The sequence below is a fragment of the Hirundo rustica genome, chromosome 1 (assembly GCF_015227805.2).
Source record: "Hirundo rustica isolate bHirRus1 chromosome 1, bHirRus1.pri.v3, whole genome shotgun sequence".
In the NCBI taxonomy this organism is placed as follows: domain Eukaryota; kingdom Metazoa; phylum Chordata; class Aves; order Passeriformes; family Hirundinidae; genus Hirundo; species Hirundo rustica.
In genome coordinates this window covers 28,783,371-28,804,307 of record NC_053450.1, presented here as the reverse complement: position 1 = coordinate 28,804,307, position 20,937 = coordinate 28,783,371, and the positions used below count along the sequence as shown (strand labels likewise).

Genomic DNA, 20,937 nt, shown 5'->3' with positions numbered 1-20,937 from the left:
GGTTGGAGATAAATAATGAACCATGATCTCATTGGAACAAGTTGAAATATTCACTCCAAATCCCAACTGCAGGTGCACACATAATCCTACATCTAAAGGCACAACAGTTTATGAACTATGCATATAGAGGCCAAGAAGAAAGTGTTCCACGCAGATACTTTGAGGGCCACAGATCCAGCTTGATGGGTCACAGCACTGGACCTGATGAATGCTAAGAAAGGAAGCACAGCTAAAGCCACTGCTGCTAAAGTGTATTTATTTCTAACATGTTCTCCCATCTTAAGCACTTTTTAGACATATCTCCACAAATAAAGTTATGCAGATTTTGTTATACAAAAGCCACAGAAATGGTATAGAAGACATCTCAAAAACAGCCATGATCTGACACACACTGTTTACGGCAATAAAGTTACAGTGAAATGCTCAAAAGATTTACATCCTTGTCAACAGGAATTTAAAAAGTAAGGTAAGTCTGGCTTTTTGGCAAGACCTTTACATAGGAGTCTGACCTTGTTACCATTAATCATTGGGCATTAGATACATCTTAAAATTATGTGTTTCTGAAAAACCTGCAAGAATCAACTGATATAAAAACCTGACATTTATAATGTGCAATCTGTTGAAACTTTAATATACCATATTTCAAAGCAAGAAGTGGGACAGCAGTACAAAAAGTCATGTCTTCCAAAGCATTGCTGTGTCTTAACGAAACAACTAATGCGACAACTTTCTTTTCAATGCCAAAAAAACCCCCAAAACAGTCTAAAAACTGACCTGACATCTTTATTTTGTAAAGTGCATTAATTATCTGAACAGTGCACTGATGCTTTTAACAATCTTAAATACAAAAGTGCAGAGAACCAGTATAATTTTCAAAGTTTACAACAACTGACACCTAGAATTGAATCACTCATATTTCTGAAATTACAGACCCTTCAGGTTCAGGTATATATCTTCCCCTGTGCACATTCTATAAAACACAATGGAAACCTAGTACTGGTTGGTCATTGCTTTTGTAGCTTATGAAAAATTAGAAAATTATGTAAAAAATATGGACTATTGGCTTATTTTTTTGCCAGCTTAAGTACTGAAAACTCTCTTGGATTTAATGATTCCTTAGACTTTGAAACACATTCATGAAGAAACCAAATCAAAATTAACAAAATGCAAATCATACTGCACCTTAATTTCAAATAAGTACATTTGGTGACAGGTGTGTTCAGAACTTAATTCTGGAAGATGCACACATTTTTCTGGCACAGTAACTATTACTTTCAAACTTGTACTGGACTTGCAAGTGTACTGGCCACATACAAGGCTAAAGAAGAGATTTTGTGCAAACGCCATTGAAAAGGTAGAATGATGACTACAAAAACAATGACAGATAAATAATAAAGGCTTTAAATTGTAGCTGAAACTACAAGCATCCAACCAGTTAGGAAATGTGTGAACCACCTCTACAAAAACTGCAATAAGGTAAGGAAATGGATACACTGGAGACCAGGTAGAGAAAGACTGGATAAACAGTAATGCCCTCAACTTTTTGGGTTCAGGATCAGATGTGATGACGTGGTGTTAGGACAATGGGTTTTGTTTTTGTCACTTACAGAACTAGAGATCTTTATTTATCTATACATCAAAGAGTCTCTTGCTATGTGTTCCAGTACAGTATAAAACTCAAAAAAAAAAAAAGTTGCATATATTTGATTATTTTTCTGGATTTTTATCTATTTGTGATGTTAAATAAAATACTCAACAGTTAAAGTTTACTTAGAAAGTTGTTCAATCTCAAAGCTCTACTTAGCAGCCACACCAGTACCATCTACTCAACGTGTAGAACGACCACCGTCTGGGAATATGAGATAACATTAGATAAGGACATTTATGGTGCAGCTTTGGCGTTCAGTTGGTCGCATCATCTCTTCTCAGAGGAATTACTTGAAGTGCTTTGGCTATTCTTTCTCCAATAGCTCGACTACTCGCTGCAATTATTCTTCGAGACATCAAATCAAATGGTCCACCTAGAAAGCAAAGCAAACAAAGCAACCAGTTTATATATGAAGTAAATCAAAAGTTGGTACAAAAATAAGCACTGAAAAAAATTGAGTGTAAATTATTCATTATTTATTATAATTTAGGACCAAGTTTTTCCTCTGGACAAAAATGTATTTAACACAACAGGTATCTCATATGAGCTGCATTTAAATTCTCTTCAATGTATGTTTACTGCCTTTTTTTACTTTTCCAGGAATTCAGCCAAGGGAGTAAAGGTTGTCTTGCTGCTTAAAAACATACAATTAACCCGTTCGCCATCTATTAACGGGTTGGGAACTGTTCAGGAGCGGTAGCTTGGAAAGAGGACTGAAAAGAACTTCTTGCCTTCTCTTCAGCTACCTTTTGCTTCCCACTAGCCATTTAAAAGGACAAAAAAAATATTACGCAGGCCCATGTATTTACCTGTTACATCCAGCAGTACTCCACCAGCCTCAGTAATAATGATTCCAGCTCCTGCCATGTCCCAGCAGTGAATCCCCATTTCATAATAGGCATCAGCTCCACCCGTTGCCACAAGGCACATGTTCACAGCGGCTGTACCAACAGCTCGAATCCTAAAGACGATACAAGATGTTGCTTTAACTGAGAAGAGTTTGCAAAAAAGTTACAGTGTCTGGGAACACTGCATAGAGAACACAGAAATGTCATGATGGAAGTGAACTGAACAAGAGCAAGCATGATGAAATGTCGCAGTGAAGCATAAAAAATGGGGAATGGAGTGTTGCTTAAGAGCTTGAAGAGTTTTCAAAATACAGCATATTTCTAGAAATTATTATTTACAAATTCTGTTAATTTTTGTTTTGTTTAAACAAATCTTAAATGGTTTCTTAAACTAAATCATATTATGAAAGATAATTTCCCATGAAACAGTAACACTCTATTCTGCTCTTTGAATACAAGAACTAAAGGAGAGTGTACACTTTTCAGTGCTGAAAACCCACTTCTTTTTCAGTTTCTCTGGTGATGCTCAGTAAACACCTCTGACTTGCCAAACCCTCTAACAGTAATCACAAAAAATAAATTACACAGCATAATAGCAGTGAAGGTCTGGATATCTTCACCAAGCCCTCGTGTCACAAATCCCAGTTTCTTTTGGAAATGTCAACGTACCTAGCAAGTAAGTGTGACTTGTACAAAAAAACTGCAGTTATTTCAATTAACAGTAAACTACACATTAAATTGTAATTGACAGCAGCTAAAGTATTGCAAGAAGCAACTTAAATCAACTCCAGTCTCAATCTATTGTTTACAAATACAATGCCTAAGCTGAACTCACAATACATCTAAAATGTATTTCCTACTTACATCTTAGCATATATTCTTTAACAACATCAAAAGACTTTTTGGAAACAGAAAAAAAAATCTACATGTTAAGTGTCAAAACAAGAATCCTGAGAATCTAAGCATAAAACTTGTTAGATCAGAAACATGAATATGGTTTAATGAAAAACTGTCTACTGAAACCAACTTTACACAAAATTGTTTGTGGAAATGCAGACTTTGGCTTATCTGGAAGAAAAGAAGCAGGGAATGCAAACAAAATAAGAACAGCTTATGGACAACTTAAACTATTCAAACAAATTAAAATTGCATGGTTTTGAAAGAGGAAAGGGAGATCTACTTTCGTCTTATATATATTATATAAGAAAAGTAATATAGCTTCTGTTCATCCAGTTTTATCTAGAGGAAGAAAAAAGCATAAAATGGTATTTGGTTTTTTTTAACTAGTAAATACAATTATCATGTTAAATAATTACCATATTTACAATACCAACCACTATCAGTACATATAAATATACATATATAAAAATAGAAAGTATCTTACCCATGAATAGGAATACTGAGAAGTCTTTCCATATTAGAAAGTATTATTTTTATAGCCTCTGGATCACGATTTGACCCCAATTCTGTTACTAAAAGGGATTTTGTAATGTCTGGAAAAGAAACAAGATCTCACTCTTCCAACATCACAACTTAAATAGTCACAGTAACTAGCAGAGTTTACTTCATTGTTTTCTTGAAAGACTGAATAAAAGTGAACTATCTTAAAAAAATATTACACATATCAAACAAAAATTTCTGTTATTATTTGGAAAATGGCAGGAAAAAATAAAATACAATGAAAGAAGCATGATCTGCTCCAACTGTGCATATACATTAATCGATGCCAGTACTAAATAAAATTCTATTGCTATAAAAATTGAAACAATCTTGAGATACTTGAAGATGTCATTTGAAGTACAGATTTTACTTGATGTAGGGTTGTAAGCATAGAAGAGTGGTGCTGACTTAAACCAACAGGTCACACCTGGGAGAAGCTGAATTGTTTGGCAGACTGTTCTCTAGAGTAAATCCAATTTCAAACAGATTGCAGATATTCAGGGATTTAAAAACAAAGAAACAAACTGACAAAACTACAACACGTGGGAAATAAAATCTTCAGTTACTGAATCCTGATTTGGCACAGATCACATCATATGCATCAAAGAGAATATAAAAGGTGTTTCTCAAAACTAAACAGCCCAGAGCTAAGAAATACTAATATGTCCAGGTCCCAAATTTCTCCTTGTCTCACTTGCAATCTGGTAATTACGAGAAAGAAGCTACTCAGTTCAGCTTACCTTCTTGGCCCGATACTTGAAGTTTCTGACCATTGCAAAATGCACCTTTTCCTTTTCTGGCAGTATACATCTTGTCTTCTATACAACTATACACAATTCCAAACTCTATCTGCAACAAAAAGGAAAAATACCCTGAGGGGTTTTCCCTTTCTTCCTATTTACTGTGAAATAGGAAATTACAGAAGTTATTTGTAACTAGAAGCAAGCAATTAATTTGGATTTGATTAGATATTAACTAATAAAAAGCATACCTTTTTGTTTACAACAAAGCCAATTGAAACTGCCACAAATGGAAACCTAAAAAACAAAGTATTTCACTAATTTATAGCGAGATACTAAATTTCTTTTATTATCATGCTTACTCTTAATAAAGACAGTGTTCATTTAAATGTAATGTATATTTCAAAAACAAACTTGGACTATACAGAACAGTTTTCTGGAATTAGCACAATTCAGCTGAAAACAGAGCACACCAACATTGATTACTACTTGAAATACAAACTTTTCTACCCACTAGGAGCTGCCATTCCTGTTACAGCTGTTGCTAGCCTAGGGACTGTTTTTGATAGCCAAAGAATGCAAACAAGCCTCTACGCTGCTAACCCTTCTCAGAAGGAACAAGCTGGCCAAAATGGTCTCATGAAATGAACAAAGTTACCTCTCCCACGACCTCCCCTTTTCTCCACCAAAGCCATGACAAAGATATTGAAGAATGCAGGAAGAGTGAAGACAGTGGGACTATGTAAGACATGGTGGATTGCATCTCAGTCTAAGTTTGAAACAATTAGCCAATTCATTAATTATTATTTGCCTTTTTTTTTTCTCTAATTTCCAGACATTTGCTTTTATTCTTTCTGCAAAAAATACCAACTTTTAAGCCTGTAGATTCAGTAGAATGGCTTCTTTTCTAATAACTTTCTGAACATGTTATTTAGCAGGATTCAGAAAAGCCCACTGGGGCCAAAATCCACCACATTTAGAAGACGTAAGGAATCGGCTGTCAGTGTTAGTCTCTAAGTCCCCTCCTCATCTTAGTGCAAAATACCACTGATAACTACTGGTGATATCCTGCTTTCTTTCATAGGTGGGGCTCCTCGATCTCAATGGATTTGAAATTTCTTAGAAATCAGCACCTGAAGCTGTTATGCCCTTTCTGAAGATGTTGCAACTTCTTATTCTGAATCCAGTTCCTGTTGAAATCTACCCATCTATCTTTGGAATCTGTGCCAAAGGCTGCTGACCCCTGCTATATAATACAGCCTCGTACAGAAGAACTGATGTAGGTAACAGAGCAAGACTATTACAATACTCACAAGAATATTAAAATGCTTGCAAAAACTGCCCAATGGGTCTCAATAAGTAGCACAATGTCTTTTTAAAAGCAGTTTTAAAATTAAAAACAACCTTACTTTCATGGAACTGGATAAAGAAAAAGGGTAATCAGTTGAGGTTGCTGACATGAAAACAATGAAAAGGTGAACCTGTGTACAAAGTTGGTAGTTCCATCAATAGGGTCTATAATCCATGTGGGGTTATCTGTCAGAATGCTGCCCTCTCCAGCTGCAACAGATTCTTCTCCGATAAAGCTACAGCAGAAAAAAACATTTAAAAGACAGAAGTTGTTTAAAATGTCTGAATTACAACATTGTCCTTGACATTGAAATTCACAAAAGGAGATGAAGCTTTGAGTAGCACCAGTGATCATATGCAAAAAGCTGAGGAATACAATATTTATCCAGAAAGCACCAACCATGTCTGACCAAGCCTGCATGAGCATTTATGATGTCAAGGATAACACAACATGTGGGGAAAAGAATTTTATGGAATTTAGCATCCTGAATATACCAGAAAAATACCAGAATCTAGCATTCAGAACACTGACATTTTCATAATTTTTTTCCAGTAACAGCATCATCAAATTTGTTCAAAATACTTGTAGCTATTTACACCTTTCAGCCTGTTTGTGCTACCTACACACAAGTTATTTTGTAACTTGTGTTTTCAGTGAAGAAAGCCTTTATGGTCATATGTACCTGGTTAGAACACTGCAGCAACTAAAAGTTAAATTTGAAGACTGATTTCAACCCAAATATGACAGAAAGCTGCAAATCTCAACACTTTAGTTTTACAAGCATGACAAAATGGTAACATGATAAAGGGATGAAATTCAAACCAGAGTTCCTGAAGATGAGTGACTGCTCAGCCGCATTACCAAGCCCCAGGGACACAAAATGCACAGTGCCATAGCACCCCAAATTTCACAAGTTCTGCTGCTCATCAAACTGTGTTAGACAGCAAAATTATTAGAATGAGTCTAAGTGGGTGGAATTCTCTTTGAGGCCTTTTGTAGGTTGTCACAATTTATCACACATTACTCAACCTACGAAAAGTTTGCAGCAACCACATGCTTTCCTACAAACACATATAAAATAACTGCTCAGAGGAAACAAATTAGGTCCCTTTAATATTGATTGGGAGTTTTATGATTAACTACAGAAGTGAAGATGACTAATCAGAAAGAAACAGCATGTTTCCAAAAAGCAGCAGACCTTCAGAAAAATGAGACTGAATATAGGTGGATGAGTAATTCACTACGAAAAGAAGTTCAGCGCCATTATGTCTAATGCGACATTGGTTACCTAAAACAAAAAGAAGCTAAAATATTTTAAAATGCTTTTTAATGTCACGGAAACTGTTATTTCAAGGTCATTCCACAGGTCTGTATGCTTATACTAATTTGGTTATGGAACTTTTGCACCACCTCAGTTGTTCCAGCTCTACACAGATTCTTATGTTTCACATATACAGCCACAATAACAAAATCTCCCAAGAAAATGAAAGAAAAAACCAGCAAACTGTATTAAACTTGAGCCATTGTCAAAATGCTAAAGACAGACCCATGTAAGCAAAATACATACAGATCACACTTCAAGAATACATCTTTCAGGGGTTATAGAGAAGGGCAGGAGAAAGGAAAAAAAGGGAGGAGCAATTAAGAAGATCAGTATTTTGTATGACAGTCTTTCTGTTATGCAGAACATAAAGATGCTGTTTTCTTTTAAGGATGTTTTATGTTGTAAAATTGTATGAGATTTGCAAAAGGCACACTCAGTTCCACAGGACCCATCCAACACAGACAGCAAAGGAACGCTAGTTTCAAAAGCAGACAAGAAATTTGGGTTCCAGGTCTCCTGGTGCCACCTTTGATTTTCCAACAAAATAACCAAGAAGTTTCTTACAGTTGACTCAACTGGAGGTGACTTCTGGCCTAAGTTTTGTCTCATGTCAGTAGTCCTGAGGACACCCTGTTTTGTTGCTTCAGCCCTGGGCAAAATTTCAACCCACTACTGGTCTAAAATACTTAATTTATTGAAAATAAAGGAGAATGCTACAACTTTGCAGCAAGTCAGTTGTAATAAAACCTTACCAAGCAAAATCATAAACTTTACATTTGCAAAATCATAAACTTTAAATTCTTCTTCTGTCAAAAGCACACTGGTAACAAACCATACCTGTGAGAAGGATACTTTTCTTTTATCAAAGAAATAATGAAGTTTTCTACTTTTTGATCAGTTTCTGTCACTAGATCTACAGGTGAACTTTTAGTCATAACAGATATTTCTTCTTTGAGTGCTCCACGGATTATCTGTTAAAAACAAATAGAAAAAAAATCTTTCACTGTTAATGATATGGAAAATATTAGTTTTCAAAAAAACCCTTAAGCATAATTTTTACAGTAATTTTCTATACTGCACACACAAAACACAAGCAGTGACATAACGTGGATTTAACTGCAGGAGATAGGACTTGCATCTCTAGCCCCTACTCAGTACAAAGTTTTACACGGCTTTAAATCTAAGTACAAAAGGAATATCTCCAGGTAGATGAAACGGAGGTCCATTTTATAAGGACAAGTTTTAGATTCACAAATTTAAATACCAGAGTTGAATAAAATACCTAACACTGAGCTCAAGTCAGCTATTTTTAGCCAGACCTTGCATTTATGATCTTAAAACTATCAGTATCAGCTTAAGCAAGAATGCATGCCTCACAGCCCACAGAATTATTTTATTGTAACTCAGAAAGATTTCCTGTGGGAAGACTTTAATGAGGTCGTTGCAGAGACAATGTTCCACAAATTTTGCAGCTCCAGGGGAGAGAATTAGTACACGTGCCACCTTCAAATGTACTAAGCAGAACTACTAAGAACCAAAACATTTGGTAACCACTACAGCTTTGCCAAGATGTACAAACTACTTCTTGTTCTAAGCCATCTTAGATCTCAAATGGCAAAATATCATCACTGTTAGGGATGGCTTTTATTTACAGACGGAAAGCAGTCTTCAGGAAGAGAGACAATCATAGAATGGTTTGGGTTGGAAGAAGCTTTAAAGACCATCCAGCTCCAACCCTCCTGCCATGAGCAGGGACACCTTCCTCTACACCAGACTTAGAGCTCCATCCAACCTGGCCTCAGGCACTTCCAAGGATGGAGAGAACACAACATGGTTTTGTGTGCCATCAACAAGCCACTGTATAAAGCTGTTTGAGGTGTTCACAAGAAAGACTGTCACCAGCTTTCAGGTGGTAAAATAATAAGGGAGGCAGGAGTAGTTCAAGGGCAAAAATCGAGATGGCCTCTGTTTACCACAATTCTAAATTTTACTTTTTAAATCAAACTCAAGGAACAAAAGTTACTCCTTAGATTTTAATCAGACTCCAAGATGAGGAAAAGCACACAGTTGTTTTCTTAAATTAATCAAGTCGCAAACATAAAAAAAAACCCCACTCTAATCTCGCACTTGAACATCACAAATTATTCTGCCCATTTAGATTTTTGACAAAACACTCTTCAAAAGAAAATCCAACATCAACCTCCTTCAGGAGCTATATACATACTAGACTCAACAGATCACGTTATTATTTATAAAGATCTTATACATACCTCCCCAGCTTTCCTTGCTAAGCCAACTGCATAATCCATACATTCTTGCCAGGGATCTGCCATCTTTCCCGAGATAAAGAACCTAGCAAAAAGAGAGATTAATGCCAAAAATTATTATGGCTTGTTTTCTTTTTTTTTTTTTTTTTTCCCCCCCCCCACAAGTTCGGAGTTTCCTCCTTCACCCGGTTTAAGTAGTGTCCAAATGCGGAACTAGGCTGAGCGCACGCCCCGCCCCGCCCCGCCCCGCCCCGGGGCCGCAGGACGCGCGGCCCCCTCACGGCGCCCGAAATGGCGGCTGCGGCCCGCGCTGCACTCACCGCCTCCGCCGCCGCCGCCGCTCCCGCCCAGGCGCAGGCGCACGCGCGGGGCCCGCCTCCTCCTCCGCCGCCGCTCGGTGGCGGCCGCGCCTGCGCGTGAGGGAGCGCGCGCGGCCGCCTTGGCGCCGGCGCTGTCAAAATTTCCGGGGAAGTGTTGAAGTTAGACTTTGATGTCGACTTCTGGTTAATAATTGGACGCGGCAGGGCGGAGATACCGTAAATGCTCTCCCATGGAGCACGCGATTGAAGTTTGTCATAGAGTTGAAAGGATGGTTTGGGTTGGAAGGAGCTTTAAAGATCCTAAGGAATCCTGGCCGTGGCCAGGGACACTTTCCACTTGACCAGGTTCTTCAGAGCCCCATCCAACCGGGCTTTGTTCCCTTCCAGGGATGGGGCAACCACATCGTCTGTGGGAAACCTGTGTGTCAGTGCTTCAGAACGCTCACGGAGGGCGAGTTCATAGAGTTCAACGATTTTTGAAAGCAATTTGCAGTGCAGCTGATGTACCTTCAGTATTAATTAAAATCATACAGAGGAAAAAAAAAAACCAAAAAATTCCAAGCCTGACTGATACCAGTTTCAATATTTTTTTTTTTTCCCTCGCCATGGTCTTTTGAGCCTATTTTCTGTCACCAAGTAAAGACAAAACACCGAGGGCATGTTTTGTCCTCACAAATTGCAACTGATGTAACTGACTGTCCTATGTAAAATGGCGATCTGCCTAAACAGGGCAAGGGCTGCAATTTGCTTTATGCTTAAAGTAATCCTAAAATGTCTACCACACCAAAAGAAGCAGTCTTACCCCACTGCCCCAATGCCAACCCAAGGCACAGATAGGCCAAAGCAGGTTAGTTTTATCCTTTCCACACCACTAAAAAACAGTTTCCACTCTCCCTCAATCCGTTGTGTGGGGCAAGTCACTCTGCAATTCCACATTTCCTCCTTCCCATCTCATAAACAGGAATAAGCCTGCTTTTAAAAGTATTCATAGTAATTAAAGAACTACAGAGATTATAAGATTATTATTTTGCAAATCGTTCTTTACGAGGTTATACCAAAAGCACACACACTATTGAAAGAGGCACTTTGGGTCAGATTCAGTTTGTGTTGAGATAAGCAGTTGAACATGCCTCAGTACAACCTATATAGGACTGCACGAGTGCTATGAAAAAGGGCTTGTTTGACATCATTAATATATACTTAACATTACAGCAAGGATTTCACAGGAGATTGCAAATTCTGCATTCACCTTAGAGATCAGCAGAAGACAGGAATGCCTGAAGTTCTCTCCTAACAAGTATAAGAATTTTCCTAATCCAAGCCACAATGTCTATTCCAGCTGAAATGAAATTTTGTATTTTATGTACAAGGCTACTAGGAGGAAAACTATGGTGCAAGGTGTATTTTTAGGTGACCTAATGATAAAAAGTCTGCAAACCAGACTGATCACAGCCCAGGGTGCACACTTTTCCAAAACAGGCACAGAAACAGAAAATTGTGAAAATAAAAGTATGAGAGATTACTGCCTGCTTTCTTAGTGTGACATATTATTTCTTGTTTAATACAGCATTGCCCAGCTGATCTAACAAGTCACATATCCATGCAGAATTGAACTCTTGGTGTTAATACAACCCTTTCCAAACTGTTGCCTATATTACAAACACATGCCAGGCAACCTTGTAGCAATTTTTGAACTGGAACAAGGCCAGGAGCTGCTACCACAGCATCTCATAAAATGTTTGTAAATCCTTGACCTTATGCATTCTCTAAAATTACAGCTAGAACAACTAAAATGCTTGATATTCACCTATTTTTTTAGTTTAGCTAAAAGCACAGTTTATTGTAAAATCAGGAAGTATTTCTTTTGATAAATGCCTCTTCTTGCTAGCACAACTTTACATGCCTTTTTTTTTTTTTTTTTCTCCTACTAGACGTTAAAGTTTTATTTATTAACTTTGAAGTGAAACAGCTCAGCACTGTCTAAGCACAGGCCTGTAAAATTAACAGTAGTTTCAAATGTGTACTGATTTCTCCAGTCTTTTGGGGTCTTTTTTTCCAAATCCAGTTGTTGAACTTTCTATATGAAAATGTGCTAAAATAATAAGTTAAAAACAACAACAACAACAGAAAGCTAAGTAAAGATATCTTGGAATCCAAACAGGTAAAATGAGAGCAATTCTAGTCTAGGCAAGATCCTAAAGGTCTGGAAAGGTTTCTGCTTTTGTTCCTAGTACCATTGATTAGGGTGGAGGTTTCACCTCTTCTCAATTATTTATCTGTCAGACTAATATGGTTTTGCTTCTCAGTTTCTGAAAACTACCTGGAATGACTTTCTGTGTACAATCCTAGACACATTCCTGGAATAAGATGATAGTGAAAACTTTTCAGAGTCTTATCAACTGTGACTTGCCATGTTTGTACTGTCATTTACAGGCTTATAGCCCTTAGCCATTATTGGCGATGGATGAAAGCAACCACGCTGGTAAAACCTTTGAGGTCTCCCCAAAGATTTACTTCCTGCATCCCAAGTCTATCTTTTCTTTTTCCACAAAAAAGTGTTATTTCCATTACTTTGCCTGCAAATGCTAAGGCAGAAAAATCAGGGGCAGGAGGAAGAGTGTAAGTAGAAAACTCTTGAAGGTTTTCTGCTAAAAAAAAAAGGGGAAATGATTCTGTTGCACAGAAGTATTTTTCCCTGGCTTTTGTAGCAACAATGTGGGGGAAAAGGTTCTGTTTAGTACTCTTCTCAGCCCATTGGTTCCACAATGCTGGTTGGGCTCTTACTGCATATTCTGTACCACAGCAGCCCAAGATGAAAAGAAAGTTGAATAGACAACTGCAGATGAAAGGGAGGAAAATAAATAACGGGAAAAGGGAACTGTTCCTCATGTACTGGAAAGCATGATAACAACTGGAGAGACAAGCAGGGGAAAGCAGAAAAATGCTCCGGTACTTTCAGCTGCCAGGAGACAAAGATTTCCAAAATATGCAGCCACTGAAAACCCTTTCCTTTATGGAAACCGAAAACACCTTCCTTTGTGTGACATCCACACCACATCCAGTAATTTATTCATACTTAAGTCATGTTAAAACTACAGTAAAGAGTGGTGTAAAGCAAAATAAGTGACAGGCATACCAAGATCTTTTATCCCCCACCTAATCACCCAATGAGATTTACAATCAGGAAGACACCTGAGTGAATTTACTTTTGCTTTATAAAGCTTTCCTTCTAAATGTCATTAAACTATTATAAGAAAAAAAATGGGGTGTATGGACACTGGTGTGTGGACAGTGCTGATTTCCAAATGCAATCAAATCTGTTTGTGTATATGCAGAAGAGATGCTGCAACAGTGTTATGTTTCTTTCCTTCAGAAAACCATCATACTGCAAGTTTACATTTTCATTATTTATTACTTACACAAAAATAAATACCAAATTTAAGAAAACATTGATATTATACAGCTCAATAGAGCAAGAATTTATTCTAGAATGTGAATATCTGTAATATTCACAGTTACTATCATTTTCCTTTCAGGACATAGTTCTTCTGTCAGTAAAGCAACTGAGAAATCGATGGGAATTGTGTCATTACAATAGAAGACAGATTCTGGCATACCAGTGATTTAAAAAGAAAACTGGACTTGCTTCAATACCATGCTTCTAAAAAACATTGGATTTTTTTTTGTTTGGGAAAATTTTTTGACTAACTAAAGTAGGATTCTGTATCTTCTATAAATAGAACATTGTTATCAAGATACTCCAGAATTATATTCCCTCCATTGTACAGTGGATAGTCTTTATCAGATAGCCATGTTTCCAGTGTGTGCTCAAATGGCAAGGCTTCTCCAGAGGCAGCATGGCATAATCTCAGTTTCTGTAAGACAAATAGCACAGAAATTAACACCAAGATTTCCCCATCCAAGATGAAATAAGTGGGGTGGGAGAGGCACAAAAGGCCAAAGAAAAACTAAAACCAAAATGCAACAGCCTGGAAAAAGTTTGCTGTTGCTGACTTACCTGGGATGTGGCTTTGTTGTTGTAATTTTTAAGGCTTGCTAAGGAAGCTGCAAAATCTACTACTTTGCCAATACTCCACTTACTACAAAAGAACATGGGTTTGCTTTTCTCTTTGTTCCCTTTTGGTAAAAATACTTGAAAGTAAATTCTTTCTGTCTAGAAAAACATAAAAAATAAAACCAAAAATTATCCACAAAAGAAACGCATTATTCCAGTCATATACATCTATTAAGTCTTTTTTAAGTAAAACATAACTTTCTTAAGTTTTTCAGAAAAAAAAAATTTAAAACTTCAGCCCCAAAATTACCAATTGAAATTTGTTTTATTCCATCTGGACAATTATACTGCAAACTATAAATGACCAAGATCATCAAATTCAATCCTCTCCAGCTGTAGGTGTATACAGGATGGACAAGAAGTTCTTAAAGGTGGAAAGAACATCTTTTCCTACCAGTCCCAAAGCACATTATTAAATACAGACCTGAAGAGATATCTGCCCTTGTGAGAAAAAGGTGAGTTTGAATAAGCAGTATTTAGTTTTGGCAGCAGTATAATGTCTCAGACTGGAATGCAAAAGCAGTTAGAGCAGTTCAGTGTACTAGAAATGCCGCCTTCACAAACCAGCATTCAAATCATGACCAGCTAATCCATTATCCTGTACTGTATCCTCCTTTTATGTACTAAACATTCTTTCTACTAGACTGAAAGATTTAAGAAATGTCAAGAGTAATCTATGAGGGAGAGATTCTGAATGAGATTGGGGTAAAATATAGCAAGCATGACTGCTATATATTCATCATTTAGGATCATCCTTGCTGAGTCAAAGCCAGAAACTATCAAACAAGACAGAAGTCTTCTTTTTAAAGGATTTATTTGTGGATTCCCTAGGAACATATGGAACTACCTCAACCATGTTCATAAAACTGACTCTGAATTTAATCCTGTGCTTTTTCCTTGAAATTTGAGTGTTCTCCACACAGAAGAAAAGAGAACCATGTCCTGGAGCTATCCCTTGAAACATCAGAAAATATTAGTAACTGGAGTAAGTTTCTGTAAGTTTCTTATTCAGTTGTTAAGGTAAAATTGGAGCTCTCTTTTGTCTCCCTGCATTCCCCCAAACCAGCAAATGCAACCAGGAAACCTAAGATATTCTGTGAACTACATTCAGGGGAACACCCAGTGGGCTATGAAAACAATTGAAGAAACAATGCCAGGGCCTCCCACAGGAGGTCACCTTTTCTGGGGTCCAAATGGATTGTGGGCGGGAAGTAAGCCCCCTGGTACACTTGGCAAATTCGTCATGTTGGACTTCTCCCTTGAACACCCGAGGAGTGGTGCTACACCCTTACTGGAGATAAAATAAGGAAGGCTTAGGGAAAGCCTTGCTTGTGGTAAAGCTGATGGTTTTACCACTCCGGCAGGATTTAATCAACAGTTTGCTGACATTCCTATGCCCTCTGCTGTGCAATTTGACAATAGCAGTCATTAAAAGAAAAAAAAAAAAACCAAAAAAAACCAAACCCTGGAATGGTAGGATGATCATGGAGTTGACTGTTCCTCAAAGTAATGGAGGAGTTAAGAAGTGGAACAGTCCACTAAAATGAGCTCTAGGGCAAAGTTTCCTTATGGGGAAGTGGGGTAAAACCCTACTTAAAGCTGATGTTTAAAATAACCAGTAGACATTCACCAGATGCCCAGTGGAAGAAGCTCATTTTCCTGCTCTCCAACCAGTAAAATGTCTAATAAACCCCCTACCGTCAGCCTTTCTCTTTCTTCAGGGAGACAATGTTCTTACTAACTACTCTTACGAAATTTAAAATACCTGTCTGTCCCTTTACTAACTCCCAAAGTAAAGGACACATGAAAAACTGTTTCTAAATCAGGACTCAGTTTACCTTCACTAAGGTTTGGATAATTCCCAAGAATGAGTAATTTCTTATAATTTCAGGAAATGAGTAAATCTTGGACACTTTTTTTTTTTTTTTGAACAAACTAGAGTATGCCCAAGGAATCATCATTTTACCTTCATAGAAATCTCAGCTGTAAAAAGATGATCACAACACCCACGGTATTGTACTGACCATTATCTGTACCTCCTTCCCCCCTGTTTCAGGAATGGGATGATAACCATGTCACTCAGTTTATGAAAATCATTTCTCAAATGGGTTTTTTATAAATACAAATGGTGTTGTATATACAACACCCTCAATCTTCAGATGCTAATTCTGGGTGAGTAGCTGAATCTGCACCTGAAATATCTTGCTACCAATCTAAGTTGGCATACTTATCCCCCTATACTCTCAAAATTAGCAAACTCAAACTTTTAAGTCACATTCTTATAATAAGACTACATTGTCCACTACAATGCCCCAACATATGAATTCAGACTGGGTGGGAAAACCAAGCAATTACATGTTACAGGGCTAGATGATCTGAAATATTGATATTGCTAGCCAAGTATTAAGATGTGACACTATCTGCAAAGGGTCCAGGTGATAAGGAACCACAAGCTAAGATGTGCTATAAAATTCTGCGCTGTGTTACTTACAAAATTGTGCTACAGCGATTCTAGAAATTCTGTTCTAGTCTAATAATAAAATTCTAGGCTCTACTGATCATCAAATTCTGCTAAAAGAGTAAGCTTTAGTACAACTTAGTGCTGTCATCTTTCTGCCAAGAATCCCCAAAAGACCCTGTTTGTCTCTGCAATGCTATGTGACAGCCATGTGGCAGGCAAATACATTTCTGCTATAAAATAATAGAATTTGACTCCACTGCTCCAAACCCCACACAGACATCTTATAACAGACAAAAGACTCATGAGATTGCTTTTGGGTACCAGGCTGAAATATACATTTAAGGAATTGTGGTCTTGAAAAATTAAATCCAAAACCAAGCTGAGGGAACTCCATGAAGATCAAGCAATTTAAAAAACTTTCCAGTTCCTTTGAGAATTCAGTTATTGAAAACAAACATCACTGACCTGAGGTAAGGACTTGTCCCCACATGCGTGCATTTTCAGTTTCATTAATGCCACTTTTGCTGCTGTCTCACTGTTTTTTGCTCCTTTACGTTTTTTGCTTTTCACTTCGTCACTTTTTTTGGAATCTGAGAGCAATATTATTCCTGTTAGTGTGATCATTCTGACAGTTTCCTGAGCATATTATATGACATAGACCCACTTAGTGTGTTTGGTCTCACTGTACTGCCAAGGATCCCATCCCTTTTCGTGTCTGTTTATATTCTCCCAAAGTCAGGTATAAGATTTTTTAGTTCTAGCTGAATTCCTTTACATTGAAAGGTAGATGAACATTATGACCATGTAAACACAGGCTGCAAAAAGCCAAATAGATACAAATTCTTAAGTTTCTACCCCTGTGGCCATCACAGCCTTCCTATGTCAACAATTTCAGGTCCTCCTTTCTACACATAACCCCACTGTTCAGCTGGACAGTGCTGTTCATTCTCTTTCCCATCCTAAAGCTTATTTAAAACCTGCAAAACATCACATGGTAGAATCAGACTTTTCTGGACATTTTGATTGTGTAGGTGTGATCTGAGCAAACTGACATGCACATCCAACACAACTGCATCATTTGCACATGAATTATTACGTAAATAATAATGGCTAGGTACAATTCACTCTATTATAGTACTTGACTTGTAGAATGACAACAAGACAATAATTCTGAAAGAAACCTGTGCCCCATTTGTTTTTTAGAGATTCTTGTGCTGTTGTATTGGCTCAGTTTAGATGAACAGTATTAAATGCTAACATGCAAGTTTAGGGCTATTTAACCAAGGAACTCCCATCCTTTGGGAGTTCTCATTTGGTCACACCTGGCCCCTCAAAGGAGGTCAGAAGCTGAAAAAATATAAGAAAAAGAATATATATCCCTCTGTACTTGCCTATAATATCTTGAACAAGTTGCTGGGTGGCAGCCATTCGAGGTTTTGGCGTGTCCAGCTTCTCACATTCATGGTCTGACTGATGACGATGTCTGTAAACAACAAAGTGAAACTTCTATTGCTTTTTCCATATATTAGTGAATGAATATTGATGTTCCACTCACCTGAGACAAAAATGTTTTTCACAATAAGGACATAACACTGGCAAAAGCTCCTTTCCATTGCAGTCCTTGTATGAGCATGGGTAAGATCTGTGCTGATCAGGTTTCACATTACTGTTTCTTATGTTCACCTAGGAGTAAGTAGAAAATATTTTGTATAAATAAAGATACTACACATGTAAGTTACCATCCCAGCTTTCTCAAAGATCTGTGCTAGCTCTCCATTTTATGGGCAAATCTGGTCCAGCTATTCTCTCCTACTTTTGCCCTGGTTATGTTTAACTCAGAGGCACAAAAATAACTATCATCCTACTCAAAGTCAGTTTACTCCTGAGAGGAAGAAAAAGAGCAGATTCATTTTTTTTAAGCTTTTTGCATTCTCAGTTAAATAATTCATATTTATATAGCATATGCATTCCTCTAGTCTGAAAACACACAGCTAAATTGCATGGAATTTTAATTAAAGGCTATCATTTTATTATTACTTTACCTCAGGACACCCATGAGCATCCCGGCTCCTGTGCTGAAGGCTTTGAGGAAAAAGAAGAAAATAACACACAGTTATCAACATTCCAGGAAAAAAAAAAAACCAAAAAACCTGCATGTGAAAACATTTAAGTGTTTAAAGAGTATTCTGACAAGTTTTATCATAGGAAAACTTCAACTAGATAATGAATCTTCTCCAAAGTTTGTTCTATGCTATGGAATCTTGAATGGATAGATCATATTCTTTCTCAGAATGTAAAACATTCAGCTTTTGGAATTTATGCCTCAAGATAAACCATTTCAAGAGAATAAGACATTAGCATGCTTAAGAGTTCAGTTCAAAGCAACCAGAGTTTGTCTGTTTTAATGGATTTTCAATCACCTTCCATAATGGCAGAAAGCCCTTGAAGGCTTCTGGTATGTTAGAAGTGAAATCTGCCCCCAGTCTCTGAGTTTCCTCTCAGGCTCCCTCTGCTAATCTGAAGTATCAATCAAAGTGCAGGCCCAGATTTCAACCTTGCAAGAAACCTCTAATTTTTTCAAGAATAAAACAATTAGCCACCTCCTTTTGTGACAAGGTCACCCATTTAGTTCATATTGCCAGCAGATGTGGTGTTTTGCATTTTAGCAAAGCTTTTGACATTGCCTCTTGGAGCATCCTTTTGGAAAAAGGTCCAGCATACAGCTAGGTAAGTCTGATGGGTGAGCAACTGGCTGATGGTTTAGGCTCAGAGAGTCACAGTTAATGCAATTGCTTCAATCTGGTAGCCAGTGGAGTTCCCTAGGGCTGTTTTAGGTCCAGTGCTCTTTAATATCTTTATAAATTATCTGGATACATATTATGGTTGCCAACCATACTAAACTAGGAAAAGCTGTGAATTCCCTTGAGGGTGGAGAAGTCAAACAGATTCTGTATAGACTAGAGAGCTGGGCAGACACCAACTGTATGAAATTTAATGAAAGCAAGTGTGAGGTTCCTCACTTGGGATGAAGAAATCCTGGTGACCAGCATACAACATGAGGAAATGGAAAGAAGCTGTATCACAGGAAGTTCAGGTTGAATATTAGGAAAAGGTTCTTAGAGAGGGTGGTTGGGCACTGGAACAGGCTCCCCAAGGAAGTGGTCATGGCATTAAGCCTGTTGGAGTTCAAGGATTGTCTGAATGACACTTAGTTGTATGCTTTAGTTTTAGGCCTGTGAGGAGTGGGGAGTTGGACGTGTTGACCCTTGTGGACCCCTTTCAACTTGAGATACTTTGTGATTCTATGAACTTACCAAAAGATACCTGAACAGCCATCACATACAAAGGGAAGAAAATCTGAAACAAAGAGATTTGTTTTCAGTTAAGACAAAATGCTTGTTGTTTTGCTTAATAGTTTCTAGCTTAATTTTCACATGATTAACTTTTGCTTACCAACATAATAGGGTAGGTATCTTTATAATAATACTTAGCAACTGCATCTACACTTTAGGTAGAAGTGGTTTTTGTTAACTCCCCTAATTAATATTACAGAAAAACATATGAGCAGGTAAATTATACTTATATACATTCCAGAAGTTGGAAATAGGCTTTAATTTTTCTTTTTTTCAATATCAAGCTATTACACTGGAACATATGGCTAGCCATCAAAATTACTAGTTATGTTAAAAACTGAATTTATTGTGAGACCACTCAGAACACTATTTAGTGACAGTGGACAATTTACATTTTTTTTAACGGGTGGCCGACTGAAGGAGATGCTGGCTCTTTGGAAGGGAGAGCATCTCCTCCACTGGACAGTCACAATGACCCTGCCCCTTCTTCACATCATATTGTCCATACTGTCCTTGGCTGATTAAAATTGCACACACAACCTAAGCCTCTGTACACAACCCCTGCCTACCACGTAAATTCTTACAGATCAAATCACTAGACTCTGCCGAACTCTACCACATCATGAATGGCAGCAAATGCCAGGTCCTGTCCATTACTCTGCTTCTCCATGCTTCGGATTTTAGATGCTGACAGACCACCACGCAACGGGACCAGGCAGCTGAGGTCACGATCATCTCAATCCCTTCATCTCTGAGTGGTCCCTCAGAAAGCTTTCAGTACAGGCGGTTCTTGCAGCTTCTTTCTGAGAGGTTACATTTCCAGTGACACTTTCCGAGATCACTGAGGGCAAGTGTGAGGAAGGGGCAGGCGGGCTATTAACCACCCAGTGATACAGCCCAGGTGACAGGCGCTGGTACTGGACCGTGCAGGGCTGCAGCCCCATAGAGGAGTCCCCGAGCGGGGGGAACGCCCCTCGCAACCCCCGCACCGTCCCCGGCCCGCCATCCCGCTCCCCTTACCGAGCTGGCGGCAGTCGGGCACGCCGCAGTGCTGCCCCACCTCCAGCTCCGCCATGTCCGCGGCGCGCAGGAGGCGGAGAAGCGGCGGGG

At 38.0% G+C, this 20,937-nt stretch overlaps 2 protein-coding genes across 3 annotated transcripts; both read right to left on the bottom strand.

Annotated features, from left to right (window-relative positions):
* Window position 1: 1 nt before the first annotated feature.
* Window positions 2–9,971, bottom strand: IMPA1 (inositol monophosphatase 1). Of its 2 annotated transcripts, none has more exons than XM_040075269.2 (9): window positions 9,939–9,971; window positions 9,622–9,703; window positions 8,189–8,322; window positions 6,158–6,262; window positions 4,928–4,973; window positions 4,677–4,785; window positions 3,881–3,989; window positions 2,458–2,609; window positions 2–2,021 (listed from the first exon to the last, which is right to left on the bottom strand). In XM_040075269.2, the coding sequence occupies exons 2-9, from the start codon at window positions 9,682–9,684 to the stop codon at window positions 1,903–1,905; spliced, it is 837 nt and encodes a 278-aa protein (XP_039931203.1). In that variant the 5' UTR covers window positions 9,685–9,703; window positions 9,939–9,971; the 3' UTR covers window positions 2–1,902. The 2 variants fall into 2 exon arrangements, with proteins under 2 accessions (XP_039931203.1, XP_039931194.1); XM_040075260.1 differs by lacking the exon at window positions 9,939–9,971 and adding an exon at window positions 9,804–9,871.
* Window positions 9,972–13,114: 3,143 nt separating this feature from the next.
* Window positions 13,115–20,927, bottom strand: ZFAND1 (zinc finger AN1-type containing 1). The gene is made up of 8 exons (XM_040066693.2): window positions 20,848–20,927; window positions 19,789–19,831; window positions 18,517–18,556; window positions 18,030–18,157; window positions 17,866–17,957; window positions 16,940–17,064; window positions 13,957–14,112; window positions 13,115–13,813 (listed from the first exon to the last, which is right to left on the bottom strand). The coding sequence occupies exons 1-8, from the start codon at window positions 20,900–20,902 to the stop codon at window positions 13,643–13,645; spliced, it is 810 nt and encodes a 269-aa protein (XP_039922627.1). The 5' UTR covers window positions 20,903–20,927; the 3' UTR covers window positions 13,115–13,642.
* Between the last annotated feature and the right edge of the window lie 10 nt (window positions 20,928–20,937).

What these genes read in the sequence shown, in the direction of transcription:
- IMPA1 (XM_040075269.2), bottom strand. Translation starts at nt 9,684, where the DNA reads ATGGCAGATCCCTGGCAAGAATGTATGGATTATGCAGTTGGCTTAGCA. An exon ending in GAAAAGTATCCTTCTCACAG is followed by an intron (nt 6,263 to 8,188) that starts GTATGGTTTGTT and finishes TTTCTGCTGTAG; the next exon opens with CTTTATCGGAGAAGAATCTG. An exon ending in GCTTTGTTGTAAACAAAAAG is followed by an intron (nt 4,786 to 4,927) that starts GTATGCTTTTTA and finishes TTTTTGTTGCAG; the next exon opens with ATAGAGTTTGGAATTGTGTA.
- ZFAND1 (XM_040066693.2), bottom strand. Translation starts at nt 20,902, where the DNA reads ATGGCGGAGCTGGAGGTGGGGCAGCACTGCGGCGTGCCCGACTGCCGC. An exon ending in GGCTGTTCAGGTATCTTTTG is followed by an intron (nt 18,557 to 19,788) that starts GTAAGTTCATAG and finishes TTTTCCTCAAAG; the next exon opens with CCTTCAGCACAGGAGCCGGG. An exon ending in ATGCTCATGGGTGTCCTGAG is followed by an intron (nt 18,158 to 18,516) that starts GTAAAGTAATAA and finishes ACTTACTCCTAG; the next exon opens with GTGAACATAAGAAACAGTAA.